Source organism: Gordionus sp. m RMFG-2023, chromosome 4 (genome assembly GCF_954871325.1).
Source record: "Gordionus sp. m RMFG-2023 chromosome 4, tfGorSpeb1-WG-v2, whole genome shotgun sequence".
Lineage (NCBI taxonomy): Eukaryota > Metazoa > Nematomorpha > Gordioida > Chordodea > Parachordodidae > Gordionus > Gordionus sp. m RMFG-2023.
Genome location: NC_088778.1, coordinates 14,451,694 through 14,479,424, shown reverse-complemented (window position 1 = coordinate 14,479,424; position 27,731 = coordinate 14,451,694). Strand labels below are relative to the sequence as shown.

General features: G+C 27.8%; 1 protein-coding gene across 1 annotated transcript; it reads right to left on the bottom strand.

The window, feature by feature from the left end:
• Positions 1–479: 479 nt before the first annotated feature.
• LOC135928649 (uncharacterized) lies at positions 480–27,565 on the bottom strand. The gene is made up of 12 exons (XM_065465104.1): positions 27,123–27,565; positions 26,863–27,079; positions 15,777–15,978; positions 14,670–15,718; positions 7,650–8,031; positions 7,197–7,233; positions 6,918–7,048; positions 6,390–6,674; positions 5,362–5,735; positions 5,048–5,150; positions 852–1,080; positions 480–695 (listed from the first exon to the last, which is right to left on the bottom strand). The coding sequence occupies exons 1-12, from the start codon at positions 27,563–27,565 to the stop codon at positions 560–562; spliced, it is 3,588 nt and encodes a 1,195-aa protein (XP_065321176.1). The 3' UTR covers positions 480–559.
• Positions 27,566–27,731: the final 166 nt, after the last annotated feature.

Sequence of the window (27,731 nt, the reverse complement as noted above, 5' to 3'; positions counted from 1 at the left end):
AAGGCTTGGGGAAGACGCAGGTGAAAATGACATGAGAATAGTGGGTCTTACAATATGACGCCCAGGACAGTAGGAAGTGGACAAATGGGATAAGAAGGGAAATTGGCCTAGCCGGGTAAACTTGTAAAGTATTGAATTCCATGAAAAAAAATTTCCAAATAAGTAATATCAACCCTTCAAGCTTTTTAACATCCAAACGCCTTGACTAATTTAAGTACATTAGTTGGTAATAAATTACTGATCGCTAATTATTTTTTATACCTAAACATATTAATGTTCTTCTTTAAATGAATTTTCATTTGTTCCGATTTATCTATCACTTGCTGGAAATTAATAAAAATTCCACAATCCTAACTTAATGCTGGGTGAACTGCGATTACTATATGATTGTCAACCAAATCAGTTGTGATGTGATTATTTATTCATCATATAATTTTATTTTTTTGAAAACTTTATTATTATAAAAAAACTGTTCAGAATTTAATTTTAAATATAACATTATTTACAAATTTAAAAATATATGATTAACAATGATCCTATATACTTTAAAAGTTCGCCTTTAATTGAATTCGCACATATGCCCACACCCAGTAGGGCAAAAATTATGATTATGAAACCAATTACTTAGATGCTCAAGATGTCCACCATGTAAGCATCCTATACAGGATAGATATAACCCTTTGACTGGTAAATGGCTATTCAAATTTTGATAAAAAATTATAAATAATAATAATAAGTCAAGAAATAAATTACCAGTTCTTAATTTATATTTAATTTGTAATAATTTCTGACAAAATTGTTTTAAAATAAGATTTTAAATAACAAAGTGTTAATTAAATTAATTATAATACCATATCGAACATGTATTGACATGCTTACGACATTTTTGACAGACAAAAATAGATTTGTTTTGTTGAGAAGTGTTAGAATAAACCGCATAGTTAGGTCTTTTGCCACAGTAGGGACATGGTCCATTGCCGTAGTAAGTGGAGGTCCTATTTATGGCGTTAATTTCGTCTAAAGGGCACCATTTGATTATTTTATTTGCGAAAACATACATTTGGCGCTTTCTCAGAAAATCTATATTTAAAAAAGATACTGTAACCAATCACAGTTTATTCAGTTTCTATATTTAGTTTGATTGCATCAAATTAGTAAGAGATATTTTACTTATTTAAAATTTTAAAAAAGGAGTCATATTCTAAATAAATCGGTTAGAATCAGGTATTTGGAAAAAAATTATGAAATATAAACCATTAGTTACTCCTGAACACTTCTAAAAAATACATTTGAAACGTAATAATATTAATTTTTTTATTACATAATTATAATTATTAATTTTTTGTTTTTTTTCTCCCAATTTTTATTTTCAGTTAAAAAATTTTAAGAGAATGGAAGAAAAAATTATATAACAGTCTGGCCGGAACTGGAATGAAACAGAAACGCAAAAAATAGCCTTGCTCCGGGTTCCTGTCAAATTTTGGCAATATATAACTTTATTTAAAAAATAATGGCCTTATTAACCAATGGGTCCGACAAATCAGATCTGTGTCCTTCACATTACTAAATTTTATAAATATTATTCATGGAAAACTTAACTTAACATTTTTATTTTAAATCACTGTTTTTAAAAAAGGAGACATGTATTACAAAAGGACCTTGAGTTTGAAAAAAGATATGATGTGGAACTAATAAGCTAAAATATTAATTAAAAAGATGCACCCATTTTTTAATATTGACCAGATCACATACATTTTTTAAATCGGTCGATATTTTTCACATGACTAAACGGATCGGGCGGGGTTCAGACCCGGGGGGGGGGCATTATTACGTTGTGTTTGGAAGGATACATATATTAAGCTATAGGGGTGTACCGATACTACTTTTTGGAGGCCGATCCGATACAATATTCCCGATATTAAATTGATATCGGCCGATTACCGATCCAATATCATTTTAATTTTGTATCCTATAAAGATACCAATGGTTTTAATTTTTAATATACTTTTTATTAGTATAACTAACATCTATAATTTAACTATACCATAACATATGTCATTTTGATATATTATAATGATCAGTTATAGTTATATTCAATTCAATTGCAATTCTGGATATAAAATATTTTTATTGATAAATCACTTATTTATATAATAAGTAATAACAATTATCTATTTACATAATATACAAATATATTATGAAATTTGAAATAAATATTTAAAATTATCGAAGATTTCTTTTTAGAAATACCAAAATTTACAATTTATCAAAGGTCAGTCTGCGGCGATGGGGACTGTCAATTTCACTAAAAACAGATTCTGAAAAGATTATAGAACACTTTTATAAACAGAATGCGTAAAAAAAATAACAATATGGCAGAATGTTTATTAATTATTATTATTAAAAAATTAAACATAAAAATGAATTTCGATTTTATTTATAGAAATAAATGGTTTTTTTAGATATAACTTCTTTTTAAATTTAATATTTTATTTTTGTTAAAATCGCCATTTTTTATCGGATCGGATCTGAAATTTTATAATATTTGCCGATAACCGATATTTAAAATGGGTGAAATATCGGCCCGATCCGATCCGATAAAAAATATCGGTACATCCTTATTAAGCTGTATTTGTTTTTTCTCGCTTGTTTGGAAATGGCTTTAGTCAACATTTGGAATGAAAAATAAAGTTGTTTTTAAAAATTATTACTTCTTTCCTAGTGAAAAATATGCTCTATCAATTTTATTGTAAATCTAATTAGAATTTTTCATCAGAACGATTATTCTCGCTAATTTTTTTAAATTGAGTTTATTTTTAAAAAAAATAATTTTTTTTACAAGAAAAATAATTTGTGTTTCAAAATTTTGTTAAAATAATTTTTTTAAGCGTGTTTTATTGTTCTATTTTTCCCTAGTTTTTAACACTTAAAATATTCTATATGTTTTTTACATCTAAATATATAGTAAGAATCCATCTTTTATATTTTGGCAATGGGCTCCGAGTCATTGGCTTGAGAAGGATAGGGGGGGGTCTAGAAGGTTCTGCATAAAGCATATTCTGTACTATATATCGCAATTTGTGACCCGGTCCAATATTTTTTTTAGATATTTTTTAGGACCGATTTTACATTTTTTTAGGGCTGTGACGATATTAAATATCGGATCGGCACCGATATTTAGCGTTTTCCTAAAATATTGGATCGGGTTGATAATTGTAAAAACCCGATCCGATTTTTTTACTTTTCTTTTGTTATTTTATGTATATTTATTTTATATTAATAATATTTTCTAAATAATTTTTTTTAAACAATGCAAAAACACCCTTTAAATTTTATTTATTTTTTTAAATAGATTTATAGTATATTAAAAGTTTTATAAAAATAGAAAGGAACACCCAAAGTTTTATTTAGTTTAAATTTTTTTAAATAATAACGCCAATTTTAATATTTATACTTTAAATTATGTTGTAAACAAACGCGTTCAGAAGTTCGTTTTTTTTGAAAAAAATGATGAACGGCGTTCCTTTTATTTTTGACGAACTTTCAAAGTGAATGCATTCCTTTTTTTATGACGAACGTGTTGGAATTTAACTTTCGTTCAATTTTGAAAACACTTTTTATTTTTATTTATTTGAAAATTTTAATATTAATCTGAATTTTTTAAGAAAAAAGTCTTATATTTTATAATCAATTTTCCTTTTTTCACATTTCAATTTTTTTGACAAGCCATTATTATAGTTTATTAATTTGAATATTATTGTCTATATTTTAATTTAATAGATTAGCATAAGCATGGATATTATTATTTAATCGCCATTTGATTCTAAAAATTTAAAATCAGATGAATTAACATTACCATAGCCCAAATATGATAATTATTTGCAGTAACATCCTATATTGAAGGAACTAATTCAATACTTACCAAATGTAAAATGTGCCCAAAAAGTATTATAAGTTTTAAAATCTTCAAGTTCCAATTTAAAACGAAATTTGGTCGTAATATTAATTATTTCATTTTATATAATATAATTATGTAAAATCATTAAATTTGAAGAAAAGATGCATTTGGAAATTTGACCCCAACAATAACGATATTTATTTTAAAATTAAAAAAAATTAGTGGCCTAAAATATGGTCAACTATCGCAATCCCCTCATCTGCCCCTGTTTTTTAGTTTAGCTAATGCCATATTAACTGCCAAGCGTTCCTGTCTATCAGATGAAAGAAAAACAATTGTTATTAAAAATTGATACGAAAAATTTTTTGTAAATAAAAATATCATTTTATTCACTATTTTATATTGTATTTATAATTATGCTATCAAAAAAAAATAATATTATATTTTAATATGGCTAATATATTGTGTTAAAAAATATAAGACATTTATTTATATTAAATTTTATTTTTAAAAGAAATTTGTCATAAAATTTTGAACGAACGAGAACGCGTTCCTTTTTTTTGAAAGTGAACATGAACGCGTTCGATTTTTTTAGAAATAAAATTTTTTTTAAAATATTGTATCTGAATTAGATCATTTTAAAAAATCGTTATGTGCGGAATTCTAATTTCACGGGGAGGAATAAAGAAAATTGCATTTAATACTCAATATCTGTAAACTTTTTTTAATTATTGTAGAAATAAAAAAATTCAATTAAATGCATAATTCGATTTTTCGCATAAAAAATATTGATTTCTTAATTACATTTATTTCAAAGGGAGATGGTGAAAAATTACTATAAATATCGGATCGGTTTTGCCAATATCAGAAAATATCGGATCGGATCGGTGAAAAATATGTGGATCTCCGATCTTGAGATTTGAATTAATATTTTCAAAAATTAGTCGGTCTATACAAAAACAAATTTTTACAAATTATTTTTTACATTAATAATAAAGTAATATTGTATATTTAATTTTTGACTTTAGGTCCGAGTCCCCTATTAAGTCATGACATAAAGCTGAATGTAACTAAGAAACATTTTAATATTATTTTTATTTAAATTAAAAAAGTAATTCAAACAAAAAGTATTCAAAAAATAATAATTACCAATATATATGGAAAACCAATGGCATATAGTTAAACGACTGATATATGGCAAAATTTTCTGACCCAAAACGATTATTATGTAAATTGATGTTTGAATGTCGTGCTTATATTTTAAATAAAAATTACATTCGTAACAAATTTATTTTTAACTTTGTTGTTAAAACAAATTCTGTACATTTGAACAATTATATCTAATCTCAATTCAAAATCATTGTTCTAATTTTTTGATAAAACAAAAGTAAAATATGTCATATTTAATATGCAGGTTTCGTTGTGTTAAACTATTTATCGTCATATATTTAAAAAAAATCTACCTCTTTTTCCACTAGGCTGTGCAAACAATAACAAATATAATTTCCGATAAAACTATCGTGAAACTTTTTTGAATTCACAAGAGTATATGATGATTTTTTAATCTTCCCATTATTCCTTATACCATTGGTTATGAGATCATTGTGACCCTCACTGTAATTATTGCGATCAACTTTTGTATCATAATTTTGAGCCTTGTTATTGATCAAGATTTTATTGGTGATCGTATTCGATTTGTTTCGGAAATCGTTAAGAATCGCGGACGCTTTTAAATAATACGCTTTTAACTCAAAACTGTTCTCGATCTCGTCGATCTCTTTTAGGTTTATCGTTGGACTTGAATAACATATATTTTTTTGAGATGATGATGTAAGGCCTTTTTTGTTTAGTTCAGCATAATATGACGAATATGAAATTTTTCTTTATTTATAAATGATATATTACGGTAACGTAGCTTAGAGAATGTTACTTTTCAATCAATTCATAAAGTGATTTACTATAATAATGTAAAAAAATGTTGAACTCTGAATTACAGGATTGAGAAATAATTAATTACTTATGTAATTAAATTACAATTGCAGTTTATTATAAAGGGGAAAATATTTTAAAAATTACATATAATTTTACCAAACGAAACCTACTTTTTGTAACCTTATTTTAACTTATAAAATATAATATTTAAAAATAATTGTAATAGAATAATAATAATTCACAAAAAAACAGGATTGGTTGTAATGAGTAATCAATTACTTATTTTATAAAAGTAATTTGTAACCAGTTATAAAATTTTGGGATGCAATTGTAATTAGTTTTCAATTGCTTTTAAAAGATAATTTTTCCCAACCTTGCTGAAATGTTATATTCAAGATGAATTAAAATTTTGCTTAATAATATAATAAATCCTTCAATAAAAATTAACAAGCGATCATAATACCTCTTATTAAGAAAGGAGTAAATAATATAAATAAACTAGTATAATTAATAATTACTCATATTGGTACCAAGTTAAAAAATGGTGATTGTTACTAACTTGCATTTTTAATATGTGCCTGATTGTGAGGAAATTCTGGATCACTTTTATCGATATTATCTTCAGCGTCATTATGATTATCTGATATATCTGAATCTTCCCACCATCGTTCTTCTATAAAATCAAATCCTTCCCTTGGTAAAATCGTCTCGTTATTGTCAAAAATGTGTGCCATAGAATTTATACTATATTCTTTTTGTTTTTTCTCAGTCAAGGATGTTGATTCAACGTGATGAAAAAAATTCACGTCATAACCCTTACAATAACGTTTGCGAGTGAAATTTTCTTTTTTTAAAAAAAGTATCAGTCTTGTGATTTTTCTAAGAAATTAATTTACATGTTATTTGGGTGATAACAAAAAGTGACTTATTAATTTAATAACAAACTTAAGTTAACTTATTTTTTACCAACATTACAAGATATCTAACCAATATAAATATTTTTATTGCATTCTTGATGATATTATCATCAAATTTCTTTTTTAAAAAAAATAAATGTAAACTAGTATTAAATTTTTAAAAAATATACTAGCTACTTCCACCATCGTATCGTTTTCTACATTATTAATCTCTAAATTATGATGGTTTTTTGTGTCATTGTCATCATTTGCGACTGTTTGCGAAGGGCTATGATTAAACAATATTGAATCGTTGTTTTCCCTTAGTAATATAAAAGTTAATTAATTACTAAAATTTTACCTTGTAAAATAGCAATCATGATAAACTGGTAAAATATAAATATAAAATGATATTTTCAAGTTTGAAATACTTTACAAGGTAAAATACTATAATATCAAAGAATAAAAACTTATTGATTGATGCATTTTGAGCCAAGAAAGGGAAGCCTATATCGATAAAATAAAAAAATTTACGCATAAATATTTATTATAATATTGATATATTTCTATTTCATCTATAACCATGCATAAATGTTTACAAATTAAAATAAAACTCAGCAAAAACAACAAAGGAGTCCCGACCTTCTATTGTCAATTTAAAAATTTAGTTCCTCCATTCTCAATAATTGGGCATTAAATTGGACACATAATTTATTTTAATTCATAAAATATAGTTTATTTTAAATCAAAAAAATTAAACATTCGATATGGTAAGGGCATGAAGAAAGCATTAAATTCAAAGCGAGCCAAGAACTATAGCTTTCGATAAAAAAAAACAACTTTAAAAATTAATTCATTCCTAAATTAAGATTTTTAAAAAAGATGTCTTGTTAATTTCTATAATTAGATCTAAAAATTATAGCTTGTAACAATTTTGGAAAATATTCTCTCGTAAATAAATTTTTCTATAGTAAAATTCACACAATATAATATAGTATATAATGCATATAGATATATATAGGTATATAAACATATTTTAGTCTTCGTAAGTTTTATGTACGATATATAATCATCTATGTCGCAGTATAAAAGAGGCAGCATACGCCATAATTTAGCTACCGATATACGTTTAATTGACATAGCTATATCTGCGTTATGTTCACAAACTTGATAAAAGACGCATTTATTGTCGCTAGGGTTGTAAACTCCAGAATTAATTTCAATTTTAGTGAGAACATCGCTATCATCTCTGAACCTTATCAAATCGTATTCTTTGGCGCAAGTTAGCATCCAGTCTAAGGAAGACTATTATAATAAATATCCAAAATATTTTGACTAACCCCGATATTAATGTTTAAAGAACCGATCTAATATCGATTTTCTAAATTAAAACGTTAAAATGTGGGTCATTGCCTAATGTCTATTTATAATATCAATGAGCATTGAGCAATATTAATTTTGATATATTATTTATTTTAAAACTAGATAAATAAAATATTTAAAAAATGTATTTTTTTAAAAATTTCGATCCATACTGAAAAGAATTAGATATTTAAAAGGCGTGATAAAAATATATCACTTATAAAGGGTCAAAGTCTCTCCCAAAATCCTACCTTCAGCCTCATCATGGCGGAGGAGTGGCAACGTCTTTTGGCGGCAAATGGAGGTCTAAAAGGTTCCCTGTGATCTGGGTCTAGAATAGGATCACCGTCTCCTCGACGGGGTGTAAAAACCACTTAAAGAGGTTGATGTCAGGAAGGGCATCCGATTGTAAAAACCTTGCTACAAAATTTCCCTATGGTTACAACAAAGCATGGGCGGGGTACAGCCCAAAGTACCCCGTGGGCCTCCTCATCCGCCTACGACAAAAAGAAGGATGGGAAACCTGGTGGAACCACTATACATGAAAATGAAACTTATGACGGCCATAAACGACCTGATAAAAAGTGGAGAAACCAGTTTACGGGTGATCGAGTTAGGGTCGCGACATGGAATGTTGGGAGTATGACGGGAAGAGCGGGAGAAGTCGTCGATGTATTGCACAGAAGACATATAGATGTGTGCTGCATACAGGAGACTAGATGGAAAGGAAATGGGACCAGAATGATTGGCAAGACTAGCGAAAAGTATAAATTCTTTTGGCAAGCAGGTAATGATGGTAAGGCCGGAGTTGGGGTATTGGTTGCGGAGAAATTGGTAGACAAAGTAGTTGAAGTGAGAAGGCTAGACAACCAGATAATGGTTATCAAGATGATTTTTGGTAGAAAGCTATATAATATTATCTCGGCATATGTTCCTCAGGTTGGAAGAAGTGAAGAAGAGAAAGATATATTTTGGGACAGTCTATTGGGGGTGACATCGAGACTGGCAAATGAAGAGGGGATTATCCTGGCTGGTGATCTGAATGGACATGTGGGAGCGAGTAGTGAGGGTTATGAAGGAGTACATGGAGGGTTCAGTTACGGCATGAGAAATTTGGAAGGAGAGAGGATTTTAGATTTTAGTGATGCTATGGATATGGTTGTCTGTAATACAATGTTTAAGAAAGAATCAGAGAAGCTGGTGACTTATAAGTCGGGTAGTACCAAAAGTGCTGTGGATTACCTGTTATTAAGGAGATGTGATCGATGTATAGTAAAAAATGTGAAAGTGATACCGGGAGAGGAATGTATAAATCAGCATCGACTAGTTGTAGGAGATCTCACTCTTAAAGGTGCCAGGGTCGCTAAAAGAAAGTTTGTCCCAAGGCTGAAGGTTTGGAAATTGAAGGAGGAGAATGCTAGACGTCAATTCAATATGGCATTGGCGATTAGGGAGGCGGCGGTGGCACAAGCATCTGGGGTGAATGACAAGTGGGAAGCCATGAAGAAAGCCTGGGTAATGACAACTGAGGAGGTATGTGGATGGACAAAAGGGCCGCCTAGACATAAGGAGACTTGGTGGTGGAACCCGGACGTAGCGAAAGCCGTAGATGAGAAACGGAGGTGTTTCAAAGTATGGTATAATAGCAAAGAAAATAGTGATAATGATATTTACAAGATGGCTAAAAGAAATGCTAAGAAATTAATAGCGAAGGCTCAAGAAGAAAAAAGACATGAGTTTGCTAAAGAAATGGAATGCGCTGATGGAATTGGAAATATGGTTCGAATGGCAAAACAGATGTCAAAAAAGAGGCAGGATGTGATAGGTGTAAAGTGTTTGAAAAATATGGAAGGAAAAATGACGATTGATAGTAGTGGTATTAAGAACACCTGGAAGATTTACATGAAAGGACTTTTGAATGAAGAAAATGAATGGAATAATAATAGGGGAGACCGGGGTAAAGCGATTGACGGGGTAACAATGTTAACGCGAATAACTTTTTAACCATTGAGTATAAAGACCTTAAATTTGGTGTGAAGATGTATTTTTATATCTAATTTCTTACCTATGTTCATCTTTTAAAAAACTTACCTGGTTTTATATATTTTGTCAAAAAACTGTTTTTTACCCAAAAAATATAAAAATCAATCTCTAGTATATTTTGCTTTTAGTAAAATTTACATATCCTCAGGATTCAAAACTTGGCACACATGTTCCTTAATGTATTAACTATAAAATAAAATTTATCTGACATCTTTAGCTATATTAGAAGTCACGCAATAACGATATATATAATATATGTCACCTAGGGGTAAAGCTGTTATGGGTAAAACGGTTAAAATATAAAATTATTCACATTAAATTTTTCATTCATTTATTATAATCAAATAAATATTGATATTTAATATTAAAGTTACCAATTGAGCATTATTAAAATTATGAAATTAATTCAATTTATTTAATTAATTATATATCATTTTAACTCTATGGAACTGGTATTGTTAATTATTAAAATGAAATTGTTTTATTTTATAAATAAACAAGATAAGAGGATTTGCATATCAGCTTGCTAAAGAATATGGCAAATCTTTCCCAGAAAGCTGGACAACTAATGGTATGGCTGGAGAGGACTGGTTTATGGGGTTTAGAAAACGACATTCCCAACTTTCGATTCGTACCCCTGAAGCTACTAGTCTAGCAAGAGCATATGGCTTCAATCCCACAAATGTCAATAAATTTTTTGAAAATTTAATTAAGCTATATAATTCTTATAACTTTGAACCACATAATATATGGAATGCAGATGAAAGTGGTTTCACCACCGTTCAAACTCCTGCAAAAATTATAGCACAGAAGGGTGCCAAACAAGTCGGCTCTATAACGTCAGGAGAAAGAGGAACGTTAGTTACAATATGTTTAGCCATCAATGCTATAGGCCATAGCATTCCACCATTTTTTATTTTTCCAAGAAAACGATACAAAGATCACTTTATTCGTGATGGGCCTATTGGATCTAAGGGTGTGGGAAACGCATCGGGTTGGATGCAAGAGGAGGAATTTTTATCTTTTTTGGAACACTTTAAAAAATATTCTAGTGCATCCAATGAGAAAAATGTCTTATTAATCTTAGATAACCATAGCTCTCATTGTTCAATTTCCGTTATAAACTATTGTCGCTCCAATGGGATTGTTATTCTAACACTTCCACCACATTGCTCGCATAAACTCCAACCATTAGACAAAGCAGTTTATGGGCCATTGAAAAAGTTTTATAATGGAGCTATTGACACATGGATGAGAAATCATGTGGGCAACAATTTCAGATTTATGATATTCCAGGAGTGTTAAAAAATGAAATACCAAGGGCAGTGACACCAAATAATATATTAAATGGGTTGTTATCATGTGGCATATTTCCTTTAAACCCAAATATATTTACAGAACAAGATTATATCTGCTGTAATAATTCAAATGCTAGCTCAAATATTGAATTTGAAAATAATGATGAAAATATTACAGTGACTCAAAATCTTACAGTGACTCAAAATCTTACAGTGACTCAAAATCTTACAGTGACTCAAAATCTTACAGTGACTCAAAATAATGATAGTGATTTATCTATATTATTGAACGAAAATGTTCCAGATGATATTGATGAACCTTATCATGATATGTTACCATCATGCTCAAAAAATTATAATAAAGTATTCAATCCTTCATCTATAATACCTATTCCAAAATTATTCAATATTTCATCGGATAAAATATCTAAAAAAAGAATTCAGAAATATTAACATCTACACCTTATAAAAAAAAATTATTAATACAGAGAAAAAAAAGAAATCAAAAAATAATTGTTTATGTGTTATTTGTAATAAAAACTATAAAAATAGTCGCGAGGGCGATGAATGGCTAAAATGTACAATGTGCCTTGAATGGGCACATTCTAAATGTGCTAATTATGATAATTATTTTACAAGTCCTTATTGTATCGATTAGTTTTTAAATAAAAATCATATATAAATCTTAAATTTGTAATATTTGTTAAATAAAACAATAAATATGTGTCAAATATTATTTTAACCACTTTACCCTAGTGCTTATCCATTTTACCCTGTACCCAGGGTAAAATGGCGAAAATGAGTAGTTTTACATAACTAATCATAGCTCCTAAAATATTATAGATAGAGGGCTACACTTTTTTTTATCTTGTAGAAGAGGAATGGGGCTACACATTGATCTATAATTTGTTGTGTTTGACTCTTGTTTAAAATTTTTATGGTAAATATGCAAAATGCCTATCGTTTTACCCCTGTCTCCCCTATTAGTTGTGCAAAGGTAGAAGGTCCAGGGTGTAAATTTGGCAAGGACGAGATAAAGAGAGCAGTGAAAAAGATGAAGAAAGGGAAGGCATCGGGTTTAACGATGGTGGTATCAGAAATGTTTAAAGGTTCTGATGATTTAGGGATTGAATGGTTAATGAATTTAGCAAATCAAATTGTCACAGAAGGTACTATTCCCGAGGACTGGCGAAGAAGTATAATTATCCCAGTATACAAAGGGAAAGGTGATCCTTTAGATTGCGGGTCTTACAGAGCTATTAAACTCTTGGAACATGCAATGAAAGTATTTGAGAGTGTTAGAGAAGCGGTTAAGGGAACAAATTAAAATTGATGAAATGCAGTTTGGTTTTACGTCGGGAAAAGGCACGACAGATGCAATTTTTGTGGTGAGACAAATTCAGGAGAAGTATCTTGCTAAGGAAAAGAAACTCTATTATGCGTTTGTTGATTTGGAGAAAGCATTTGATAGGGTGCCGCGTGAGATTACAAGATGGGCCTTGAGAAAATCCGGTGTGGAGGAATGGTTGGTTACCGCAGTGATGGCAATGTATGTTGGAGCACAAACAGCAGTACGGACGGATTATGGTGATAGTGACAGCTTTGAGGTGAAGGTAGGACTTCATCAAGGATCCGTGCTGAGTTCATTATTATTTATCTTAGTAATGGATGTGGTGGCTAGAGAAATGCGTGAAGGACTTCCCTGGGAGATATTATATGCAGATGACCTTGTATTAATGGAAAATAGTGAGGGAGAATTGAGGGATAAAGTTAGTAAATGGAAGATGACTATGGAAGCAAAGGGCCTGAAAATGAATGCATCAAAAACAAAGGTGATGATTGGTGGAGAAAATCTAAAGATGGAAGAATCCGGTAAGTGGCCTTGTGGTGTATGTGGGAAAGGAGTTGCTAGAAATTCTATCCAATGCACCAGATGCCAGAAATGGGTACATAAAAGATGTAGCGGGAAAAAAGGCAGTTTGATGTTAGAAAGAATGACCTTTATTTGTAGAACATGCATGAAAGGGATAAATAATAATGATAACCTAAAAAATGGTGGTCTGGATATTGGCAATGGGTTAACCCTAGAAAAAGTGGATAAGTTTTGTTATTTAGGTGATATGCTAAACGCAGATGGTGGTGTAGATTCTGCCGTTGTTGCAAGGATCAGACAAGCTTGGAAGAAGTTCAGAGAGATGTCGTCTATTCTTACAAATAAAAAAGTTTCTCTGAAGTTAAAGGGGAAAGTTTACGTAAGCTGTGTGAGGAGTTGTTTAGTTTATGGCGGTGAAACATGGGCAATGAAAGCAACTCACGAAACCAAATTAGAAAGAACAGAGATGAGGATGGTTAGATGGATGTGTGGGGTATCTCTGAAGAGAAAAACTAGCAAGGAATTGCGAGCAAGATTAGGTATAGAAATGATTGGTATGGTAATGCGACGAAATAGACTAAGATGGTATGGGCATGTGGAACGTATAACAAGAGACGACTGGGTAAAGAGATGCACAATGATGGAAGTAGGAGGATCAAGACCTAGAGGAAGACCCAAGATGACGTGGACAAATGTGATAGCGGCGGATATGAGAAGCATGAATCTTACAAGTATTGATGCTCAGGACCGTCAAAAATGGAAAAGAAAAATCAGAGGGAAAACTGGCCTACCGGGATAAACCTGGAAATCGCCATAAAACGGAGAAGAAGATGAAGATAAAGGGTCAAAGTATACTTTTTGCAAATTTCCAGTGAAGGGTAAATCTCCTAAAGAATTTTAATAAAGATTCATCAAATTTCCCAGAGGAGGATTGATTTTATAGAGAAAAAGTATAAAGGATTTGACTAACTCTTATGCCTTGTCCACTCTAACTCTATGTTTAAAACGCTTGCAATGATAAAGTGAGAATTTTATCTCCTTTCAACCAAGGCGTTTAAACGCAGCGTAAAGAAGTGGACCAGGACCAGTCCTTATACAAACGTTAATCGACCTTTCTATTGTTATCTTACCTATACAAATTAAGTAAGATAAATATATAATTTTATACAAAAATCATCAATAGGTCTTTTATGAATCTCAGATCGGTCGGTTAAAGCGTGGAGTGGTGTAGTCCTACAAATATGATCAGTAGGCATAATAATTATTTAATTCAAATTACGCATGATTGTATGAATAAAAGTATTAAATTTTCGATAGATAATGAATTGAATTGGTATAATATTTAATAATATTATCCGAGGTATTACATCTTTATCGTAATTTTGGTATATCCTCATCAAGCTGTGATCGTTGACAACCTTAAAATCGGATGATTCACTGCATTGTTGTATATTCTGCTGATCGCCAATATGAAATTCGTCGATTGAAGAGAATGAATGCATTGAATAATTGGAAGGGATAGTCGAAAGAAACTGATTGGCCGCGGAATTTACATAGATTTTCGACTTTTTATCTCGATCGAATTTGCTTATACTACCTAAGGACAGCGTTTTAGGGCGTTGAATTATTGTTTTATTATCATTATTAACAATAATATCACCAATGGAGTCTAACGCACATATTTTAGGAGACGTTTGTTGAGATATATCGGATATTCTGTAATATTTTTCATTGGAATTTATATTTTTTATCTTTATTAAATTTTGAAGGATTTGTGGCATACGTTGATTGTAATCATCAAGTATTTTTAAGGGGTTATCTTTATTTTCTAAGTGAAATCCATCTATGGGATGCACTTTGACGAGCCATTCCTCATAATATTTGAAAGCAGGTTGAATTATATATCTGATAAGTTCAATTTTCAGATCATCTTCGGGATGAGCCAAATTAATGTGTTGATTACTAGATTTACTAGATCGATATGTGGATATCAATTTACCAGTGGTATCAAAGGATAAAGCTATAGGAGTCGCTTTGATGGAGGGTTGTATCCCGGCTCTTGGATGAGAGGCATATAACCCGTAATTATCTTCTTTAATTGGTTGTGTTGATAATAGTTTATTCGTCAAGATATTGGCAGAATTAATCATGAACGGGGAAAGTTTAGCTTGGATATTGGTATCAGCACTTTTGCGTCTAGTAAATATCTTATTGGTAAGTATAAGATTGAACGATTTATTTTTTAAGACTTTTTCAGAGGCCGGAGGCGAAAATGAGTAAGAGTTAAGTGGAGAGGAAGTGGGTAGGTGATCGTATATATAAGAATAATTGTAAAATTTATGATCAAATAACAATGCATCTTTTCCGCAAGACACAATCGATTGCTGAGAATATTCAATGCCTCTCCATTGGATGCCTAACATATATAGGGTTTAATGGGAGGCATTTATAACAAATACAAAATTATATTTTACCTGTCACCACATCTTTATGTTCATTAAAAATAAATTGAGATATATAAGGTTTCCGTATATCCCATATATTGATATTAAAATCAAACACTAATGCAATACTAGCTATCTGGTATTTATTATGTGGTCTCCATTTAACTCGAGCAACCGATGCAAATGTTTGAATGCTATTTTTCAATTTAGGCAGATAATTTAAGTCCCATACCTAGGTGTAAATATGAACATATATTAATTGGGAAATTGCAATTGTATTATAACTAAGACAACGATTTATTTATAAAATTTTTTTTAAAAAGAATGATAAAATATGATTTTAATTAAATCTGCTAGTTTGCTTATTTGTGATCTTCAAAGTGTTTTTACTCATTTAGGCAAAAAAATTTGGGGTCATGCCAAAAGTTATTTTTAAATACGATGACTGGACCAACCTCGTGGAACTATGTATACAAAATTCTGCTTTTTAAAATTAATATTACAATCAGGGATGCAAACTGAACCTTTAAATCAGCTTTTTTTCATTGAACATAAACCATTAATGATTTACTAATCTGAACTGAAGTCTTCCTTATAAAATAATGTGATAGTTATTACTAGTAATAGTACATTGCTAAAATTCTCCGAATTGTTATAGACTATATCTATAAATTTCAATCACATTTTAAAATTTTAATATTGCTAGTTTACAACATTTTCAACATATTATCAACTTCCTTTTTATATTTAAATTCTAAAAAAGCTTATTAACCTTAGATTTGTTATAAAAGTGGAAGATTCTAGTGAAAGTGAATCAACATCTGAATGGATCTTCATCTAAGTATATTTATTAGGTTTTCTTTTTAAAAAAGGATGGTATAATCAAAATCTATTAGAGCGATCAATGTTACTATTAATTAATGAACATCCTTGACCAGTGGACAATTCCTCCGAGTATATAAATTGTCCATAGATAGTAACATGTGCTTAACGCTCAATTTTATAATGTTATAAAAAAATAGCTCAATTGACAGCTATTTGCTAAGATACAACATTCATTAATAAGTCTATGTTTATTTATAATGATTTTCATTGTATTTATGAAACTTTTTATTTTTTTATTTAAATCGCATATACAGTGTTGTGATGATTTAATGAAACATATTGACGATTAAATTAAAACTCATCCATATAAAATTATTTTGTTTGCAAAAATAATTAAAATAACAAAAGGAGTAATAAAAGAATTTTCAATAATGCTTTGTCTACATTTTAATTATTTTTGCTTCCATATGTGTGAGCATTTATTTATATATTTTTTGTTTTTACTAATAATTACATTCTTAAATTTTCTTAAGCCTTTAACAATCTTTATATAGTGAAAATTAAAAATCTGAATTATAATATATATCATGAGTAAAAATGTAATTCTATAATTAATATTAATATTATTTATTACAATTTTTAAATTTACAGACATAATGTTAATATCTGATTATTTTTCTATTATTTTTATTCCTAACTGCTTTGAATAAAAATGATTATTATTTTATAAATTATTTAGGTTTTCAATTACCAATATAGCTCTTTTAAGTAAATGGACCCATGCAGTTAAAAGAGAATCTTTTTAAACCAAACAAACACTCATGTCTCTGCAGTGCAAATTTTTCAAGAATCTTTTAATCCAACATCTACAAATTATCATATTTTTATTTAACAATTAAATAAATGTACAGGATTTTTAAATTCTTCCATTAATATAATATTTACAAGCTAAATCTAAATGGCCTGTGTCAATTTCAATGAAGAAATAAGTTTCTCTTAATCCAATACCTTTATTAATTCAAAATGAAATACTATATTAAAATAACAATTAATTGTGAGTATATATGTTAGTGGTTGATGTGTTTTTTCTGGAAATGTATTATTTTTTCAACTTTAAATCACTTTTTGAGTGCTTTTTTAAATTTAAAAATATGATTTTATTGGAAATGTATTCCAGCATGCTTAGCATACCTATCTTATGAATTCTAAACAATTTTGTTGTAACCTTTGAGTCATTTATAATTTTTATAAAAAAATTAATGGAAAAAAGAATATAAATTAGAGTAAGTTTAAAAGTTTATGGCAAAATTATCTGGAATTCATAAAGTAGGTATTCCAAACAAATGCAATATATTTCTGGTAAAATCAGATATTTAAATTCAAAAAAACACACTCAAAAAATAATATAAAGTTGAAAATATAACATTGCCAGAAGAAAAAAAACATTGTTGCTAACTAGGCCTATTCAAAAATAATTCGATTCGATTCGAATAATAAATTATTTGTTTTATCATAATACGAATAATCATTTATTCGAATAAAACGTATTATTCGTAATATTTAATAAATTGTTTAATAAATCTAACATTTGTCATTTCTATTTGTTGACCAGCCAATCTGAGAGGTGATGTGTTTGTGTTTATAAAAATTCTAGCACAAATTTAAAAAATTTTTATTTACCACATTTTTTGAATCTCATAATAAATTATATTAAAAATTACACACACCAGAGGTATATAAAAATATATTACATCTCTACAATAATTATTGTTAGCTAGCCTAATTATGTTAGAGGAGAATGCTTCTGATAAAATTATGCTTGATGTTGAAGATAAGAAAATTTCCTCATATCATATGGGAATCAATATCAAATCCTTAAAGACGGTGAAAAGGCTGCTTGCAATTTGCAAGAGTATTATAAAAAGGCAAAACAACATCTCCTCTTATTAATCATTATAATAGGTTTCATTCACACCTTAGTAAAAAAAATAGTAAAATTGACATTTTTTTAAAGTCTACACCAAATTCTTCAAAAAAGATTAATTTTAAGGAAAATTTATTAAAATTATTTATAAATAATAATATATCTTTTAAAATTATTAATTCAAATGATTTTAAAAATTTTATAAGTGATCTTGATTGTTCTGTAAAATCAATATGCTCCAATACTATTAAATTGCACATGTATAATACATTTGCAGAAAAAGAACAGTTGGTAAAAGAAATAATATCTAAAAATAAACAGATTAATTTTTCATCTGACATTTGGACTAGCCCAACACAGGTTCCTTTTTTAGGGCTAAGAGCCCATTTTATTGATCATAATTTTAAAACAAATAACATAATTTTGGATGTCAGTCGAATAAATGAAACACATTCAGGTGAAAATATATTTAAAGCCTTTGTCAAAATAATTAAAAATTATAATTTAGAGAATAAAAATTTTTATATAACTTTAGATAATGCAACTAATAATAAAACATTTATTGATACTTCTTTAAAATATCTATTAATAAAAATAGGGCACATCCGATGCTTTGCCCATGTTTAATTTAATATCCAAAGAAATTTTAAAAATTTTAGATCCTTTAATTCTAAAACTAAGAAACATTATTAGAATGATTCGTAATTCCCTTAAAAAATATATGTAGTTCCCTACACCCTCCCCTAAATTTTTTAAAACCAAAATTATATTGTGAAATAAGGTGGAATAGCACCTACCAAATGATTGAAAGGGGCTTATTGTTAAAGCCTGCTATAACTAAATTAGTTAATGAAGTAATAACTAATATTAAAATTCTTCAAGAAACAAATATCAGAGGTAAACTAAAATTTATAATTAGGTAATAATATAATACTTTGATAACATATAGGAAGAATGGGATGTTCTTATAAAAATTAAAGTTATCCTATTGCCTTTATATGAAACTACAAATATGGTGTGTGGGGAGAATTATCCTACTTATAATTTGGTTATACCTTATTATATTTTAATTCTTGAACATCTAAAAAATGAAAAACCTGGTTTCCATAAATCCTTTAACAATAGTTTCAAAGTAGCATGTGATAAATTGTTGGGCTATTATAATTTAACTGCCGATGATGCTATAATAACCACAATATTAGATCCCAGGCTTAAAGTAGAATATTTTAAATCAATATCTGTTGATTATGATATTGATATATCCAAGTTAAAGGACAAATTTAAATAGATTTACAATAGATATACAGGTATTTAATTTACCCCCATTTAAATATGATTTTATTTTATAAGCTCATAATTATAACTGTCAAACAAATAAGGATAAAATTTAACAAAACAGGCTAGACATTGTTTTTAAACAAAATAATATTCAACTGTGTGAAATAGATTTTTATCTGAGTGAACCAAGAGCAAAGAGTGATACTGACCCGTTAATGTGGTTGAAGGCAAATGCATATCGGATCCCCATACTCTCGAAACTGGCAAGGATTATCTATCTATACAAGGAATATCAACTGCTTGTGAAAGGCTTTTCTCAGTTGGGCCTAATTTTTTGTCAAAAAACCGCATGTCATATAAGGAAGAAAATATAAGAAAAACTCTTTGCCTTAAAAAGTGGCTTAAATTATAAATTAAATTAATAATATACATTTTAATTTTGTTTATAACTTGATTATATATTATTTATTATCAGATTATTGATTACATATTATTATAATTTTTTCTGTTTAAAATCAAATTTGTAATAAAAAAATTTATCTATATATTTGAGCATGATTTATTTTATTAAAAAAATTAAAATAGAATACAAATCGTAGATTTTATTATTCGTACGAATTCAAATAGTAAATTATTCGATTCGTTATAATGCACTATTCGATTCGAAATCGTTTTTGAATAGGCCTCTCGCTAACATATATATAATATTTCTTTAATTATTAATTTGAGTGAATTTAAGCATTAATAAAAGATCATATGATTTTTATATCATCGTGAGTAAAAATATAATATTAATTAATATTATCTTTTTTAATTTACATATTTTTTATTATTTTTTAATTTTACAGATATAAAATATTTCCCACTTCCATTTAATATATTATTTTTATTCCGGATCCCTTTATTATTATATAAAATAGGATATTGAAGATTATCATTTTTTAAAAATTATCTATGTTTCCAATTAATAATAAAAAGTAAGTGTACTCATGCTGTTAAAAGAAAATTTTACAGCGTATGTTAGATCAGGAATTCCCCTTATTTAGTTCCTAGGTATAAAAACATTTTATTTCAACATTTTGAGAGAAAAGAAAGTTTAAATTTAAAAGTAAATATGATAAATAAAATAATTAAAAATATAATAGCTTAAGTATGTGTAGAGATGTTTTTCAAGAATAAAATTTATACTTCCTTTATAAAGGTATAATTTGACTTAGGTAAATCTAGGAATATTAATTGTACAGGTCAATAGTATTTTTTTAAAGTTGTTTAATATTGCAGTTAATAAATGTTGATAGTGTGATTAAAAAATGTGTTTCTCTATATAATTCCAATGTAAGTGGTGTAGAATAGGTTAAACTAGTTTTTGGAGTTTAAACCAAGGGTAATTCCATACCAAATCGATAACTTTTCGGTTCACCTTTTAATTTTAATAAAATTTGGCATATTGAGAGAATATCACTAGAAAGCATCGAATCCAAAATTTTAGGTTTCTGGTACTCATAGTTCCTGAGATATCAATGGTCAAAAGTGCCAAAAATGACGTTTTTCGAAAAATACGATTTTTTAAAATTGGGATAAGTTAAAATATAATGATTTTACTAATATAAGTTATATGTCATTTTGTAACTCTATTAAAGGCCTTTTATTAAATATTAAGGATTATTAAAAATAATATTGTTGCGGTTTTTATTTACGTTAAATTTTAAACATGAAAACTCAAGTTGGTTCGCTTTCCAAATTTTTTTGAATTTAATATTTTCTTATTCTCTAACCTTATATCTAGTCATAAAAAAATTTAAACTTAGGACAGCCATGAGATTTTTAATTATTGAGATTTAAAAAATCAAAAAATAAATATTTTTTTCAAAAATAGAAGGCGCTCCTTTATAAAATAACGCGTTTTGTTAAGATTATTATTTTTTTAAACATAAATATCAAGATTTTAAAGCATTAATATCATGAAATGAGATTATTTAGCTGCAGTTATGATCATTTTTTTCTTGTAAAAAATTTTAATTTTCGTAAAATTATTTTATAAATTTTGTAAATATAATAGATAAATTAAAATAGGTAAAAGATATTACTTATTTTCGGTTTTTCATTAATTTTGGGTTTTTTGACGCCATGATAACTTTGTTTTGCAATAAATTATATGTAAGCCCAGTAGCCGTTGATGGGCTAACTATTGTTAAAATATTATTTTGTTATAAAAAGGATATCTTGTGCCGCTAACAAAAAAATTTGCTGATCCTTTAGGGTGAAGAAAATTAATTTTTACTTCATCTCTAATTACATTCATTTCTTGTACAAACCCTAACCACCAATCGTTTTCATATACATATGTTACATATCCTCTAATCTCATCGATCAACAGTTCCTCAATCAAAGGATCCTCACGTGGATATCCTATATTCTCCATAATCAATGTCTGCGATTTAGAAGATGAGTTTAGTTAAACCAATCGGAAACAATGCATGAATTTTTTGGGTCCAACATATATAGAGATAGATTTATTAAATCTTTTACTTAGCCTTATCTCTTCTTCCTCATACTCTGGTATGGTGGAATAAGAAAAATTTATACCTTTTATATGCTCTTCCGCATATTTATAAAATTGTAAAAGTGTAATTATTTGATCAGTATAAGGTATTTGTAAGCTTGCCTTGGCAACTAACCTTTTTACTGTGCCCATGCCGTCGCTGGGGCTTTTACCATGTGCCGTAGGAAAAAATGCCATTCTGCTTGAAAACCAAAATCGATTTCATGGTAGCAAACATTGATGAAGTTTTTCCTATTTTTATATTGCGTTGCTGAACCATCAGAAAGGTAGTGATTTTTTTCTGGTGGAGTTTTGAATTTATTTTTAAAAAATGAATCAAATACGATTGGAATAAATGAAATGAAACAGTTTAAGGATTCCGATATTACCACAAAACTTAGGTTGTTTATTTGATCTCCTATTTTATAATAAATTGAGAATGGATGCAACGTAACTTGCGAAGTTGTTCAATGATTACCCTGAACAATAAAGGAATAATTTTCTGAAAAGTCACAAATGATTAGATAGTGATTATTTTCTAAACTATATTTAAAATTATTGTGAAATAAATTTTGTTGTTCACAAATAAATGAATGGCGTATGAGAATATTCATTTTATCGAAAAAATAATTAATAAATTCGTCTAAAGATTAGAGAAATAGTCTCCAGAGTTGTTCTATCTACCGAAACCCACTGTTTAAACGAACAAGAGCTATATCATTTTTTATAAATAATTTTTCGATACGTTCTTTTAAGTGTGCCAAGCCAGGACACTCGTTGCAGTCAACCAAAATAACACGTGGGTAACGTGGATTGCAAATCATTCTGCCTATAACATCTCTATAAGTTGTTAATGTATCACCATTTTTAGTTAATGTTGCTAATTCACAGCCTAAAATTATAAGTTTTATATTCTGATGTATGCTACAAACGCATAGTGTGCTCCGCAAGCCCCTACTAATATACAATTTTTTTGGTCTTAAGCTAGCAAATTTCGAAAATCCAATTGTTATGTTTGAATTACTCGCCTTAAAATGATTATATAATTCTTTTAAATTATTAGAACTAACCTTTTTTGAGCGTTCACCGTTCACCCTTTTCAATGATAGATATGCAATCTTTTTTTCCTGGTAATACCCTATTAACTTCATCACTGCAAAAAAAAATTTTGATTGAGATATTTTGCAGGCTTTCGATTTGGAGTTGAAAGAATCCCCTTTTTTCTAAAATGATTTTGGAATTATATGCCATGATATAGCGTTGAATGTCGTTTTTATTTTATTTGTGCTCCAATTAGGAGGCAAGAATGGTCAGCAATTGATATTTTTTATTTTTAGATAAATTAGGATATTGTAAATTCATATTATTGAGTTAATCATTATTGTCTTTTGTATCCGATTCTGGATTTTTAATTATTATATTTGAAATAGCTTTTGATATTTTTGCTACCTTTTTTTAGGATAATTTTTTTCGGTTAGTTTTTTTCTTCTTAAGGCTGTGTCATAAATTAAAAAAAAAATTACTCAAAAGTTTTGTGAAATACACAACTTTCGTGAATTTTGAGAAACATGTCCCAAATCATACATTTATTTTCAAATTAAAATATATAAAATGTTTGATGTGAATGATTTACTAACATGCTAGATAAGATAATTCTATATTTTATATTATTTGAAGATAATCATGAGTGCCAAATTTAAACACTTATATAAATCCTGAGAAACGAATATAACTAATACTATACAAATAGTTAGACTGCTTATTACACAATATTATTATTGATATTGAGGGTAGTCAATGTACTCAAATTAATTATGAAGAATACCCTTATCCCAAAAATTTTTATATACATTTTTTTTTTAATTTTATAAATATTCAATAAAAACAATAAAGTGTTGTTTTGATTATATTGTATAAGAGAGTGATATGTATTTAATTTAAGTAAAATTCACATTTTATAAAAAACATTAAACATAATAATTTTTATTATAAAAATATACAAAATTATAAATATGAAGATAATATACAAAATTATAAATATGAAGATAAAATTACAATATGAAAATAATATACAATAATTATAAATATGAAAATAATATACAAATATGCAAATAATATATAAAATTATAAATATGAAAATAATATACAAAATTATAAATATGAAAATAATATACAAAATTATAAATATGAAAATAATATACAAAATTAATATGAAAATAATATACAAAATTATAAATATATATATCATTTAACATATCTTGTGTGTTTGGCTCTAAATCCTAAGATAATAGTTCTAATACTTGTGATGATATTTGTATATTTAACATATCTTGGGTGTTGTTTGGCTCAATCCTAAAATATAGATTATTATATCATTCTAATTTCATGTTAAAATACATGTGGAGATATTTGTATATTAATAGCATCCTCAGATTGTTTCAAACTGAAACTTGCTTCAGAATTCTTACATATATCCTCCACATTTTATTTCAGCTAGTAAAAGTCTTCAACAAATTTAAGGTGCTTGCTGCTCATCATAGCTAAAATATAAACTAATATTTATATATACTATTAATATACTTGTCAATCTCTTTCCATTTAACTTTACTTTTAACTGTATCTTTATATTTTAAGTATTACACCACAGATACATATGTGGTCTTATATTTTCCATCAATTCAAATTTGTTAGCTATTTTTATTCACGCAATTTGCAAAAATTTAATGATAAAAAGAATAAAGTATTACAAATCGTAAAATTTTTAAGAATCACGTAATTTTCGCAAAATGGAAAAAAATCATTTAGGCCAACATTTTAATTTTCCATTAAAAATGGCTTATATATTTTTTTTCGCTAGATTCGCACAAATTGCGCGATGCAATTTTTTGATATTTAGGACACAGCCTAATAGGAGATATTCCAATTTTGTTTAAAGTTATATTGATTGTATCTATTGATGTGTATGCTATGGTGATAATATTAACATATTCGCTATCAGAATTTATAATTTCAATATTTTTTTGTGATAACCGTTTACGCATTTATCACAAATATAGTGTTCCGCCTCAATGTTGGGAAATTGTGTCATCCACATCATGACTTTACGCAGGTTCTTTTCATAATTAAAGTGTTTAGATTCTTTAAAAGGATTTACGCATTTATATTTATATATTATAAATAGATTTTAAAAAAAAAAAATTAATATCATTTGTAAAATAAAAATTTATTATTAGAGCAGGTGCATGATAACTTGCTTTTACCTTTCAACAATTAATTATTATATTTTCTTGTAGGAGATATCGGAATCTAAACTATCTTTTTAGGAAATTTAATCATTTATTATAAAAAAAAACAACTAATTTTTACAAGTTATCAATATAGTAATAACAATAAGTAAGCCTATCAAACTATCTATATAATATTTTTTATGATATTAATGCTGGAAAATCTTATTATTTAGGTGTAATGCGTTATTTTATAAAGGAGCGCCATCTATTTTTGAAAAAAATTTTTATTTTTTTAAATCGTAATAACTAAAAATAGCTGTCCCAAGTTTATTTTTTATGAATAGATATAAGGTTAGAGAATAAGAAAATATTAAATTTAAAAAAATTTGGAAAGCAAAACAACTGGAGTTTTCGTTTAAAATTTATAACGTAAATAAAAATCGCAACAATATTGTTTTAAAAAAATCCTTAATATTTAATAAAAGGCCTTTAAGAGAGCTATAATTTGACATATAACTTATATTTTTAATCATATTTTAACTTATCCCAATTTTAAAAATGGTATTTTTCTAAAAAGGTCATTTTTGGCTTTTTTGACCATTTATATCTCAGGAACTATGAGTAATAGGAGGATAAAAATTTTGATTATGTGCTTTCTAATAATATTCTACCAGCTTAGTGTTGTTAAATGGCTCGTTTTGAATCGATTTTTAAAAACGGCTAAGTCAATATTTCAGCCAGAAAAATATTACCTAAACCTCGAGATTTCTCTAATTGATGTCTAAACCTTTATGCCATCTAGTGTTGTTAAACGGCTAGATTTGAGCCGATTTTGAAAAACGGCTATCTCAATATTTTATCCACAAAAATATTACAAAAGCCTGAAGATTTCAATAGATGGCACAAAGGTTTGGACATATATTATCAACATTTCAAAGCTTAGACAATTGTTTTCTGGTTAAAATATTGATTTAACCTTTTTTAAAAATCGGCTCAAAACGAGATGTTTAACAACACTAGTGCCATCTATAAGCAAAATCTTCAGGCTTGCCTAATATTATTTTAGATAAAATATTGAGTTTGCCATTTTTAAAAATCGGCTCAAATCGAGATGTTTAATAACACTACGTTTGCAAAATTTTATCGAAATTAAAAAGGTCGGGCTGAAAAGTTATGGATATGGTATGGAATTACCCCAAATCAATATTATTTTTTAAGAAATAAACCTCCCATTATTTTAATTTTATACCAAACCTTTTTGGTTTTCTGATTACAACTTTATACCAAGTTTATTTTATAAAATTTGATATTTAAATATACCTTAATAAATTTATCTCTTCCTGCTGATGCTAATATATTTTTTTCTTGGGGGTGCCATTCACAAGAAAAGGCAGGACCATTATGTGCAGAAAACTCTCTTAAAGATATATTTGTATTTCTCAAATCCCATAGTTGTATGGTACCATTTTCTTGTCCAGCCACAAAAATAAAATTATCAAATGGATTAAAATTGACATCTCTAACACTTTCAGAATTACTAAATAACTAAAAAATAAACTTTTATATCACAAGTATATTACCTAAAAAATGTATGAATGGCCTCATTAGTTCTTATATCAAAACATTTCATTGTCCCATCTTGTGAGCCACTTAATAATAAATTGGCATCATTTGGGTGGAAATTAACCCTGTTGACAGTTCTTGTGTGTTCATTATAGATATTTAATTGTTTAGAGTGTGATACCTTGTCTATATTCCATGTCACAACAGCCCCGTTAGTAGCTGCAGAGGCTAGTACATTATTATTTAGATGGCTCCAAGCAACATCTGTGCAGCTATAATTTAAATTTATTTTACCAACCCTTAAATTCATTTTTTCTTCAAAAACATTTTCCTTATTTCCATCTAAATCTCCATCGTTTATATAAAAAATTTTAAACACATTTCTCCCTGCTGTAGCAACTAAATTTGCATCACTATTTATACAGAGGGCATTTAAAGGTGCATCTAAAACAGTATACATATCGCTTAATTTGAAGAATCATAAAAAAAATTATTCATCGCATTTGTTAAATAAATTAGTAAATAAGCACGAAAATAAGAATGGCATGAAATGACAGCTTAGATATGAATGTGGTTAGCAAAGCTTTTGGACAAAAGCTCATCGTATGGAGAAATATTGAGCCCCT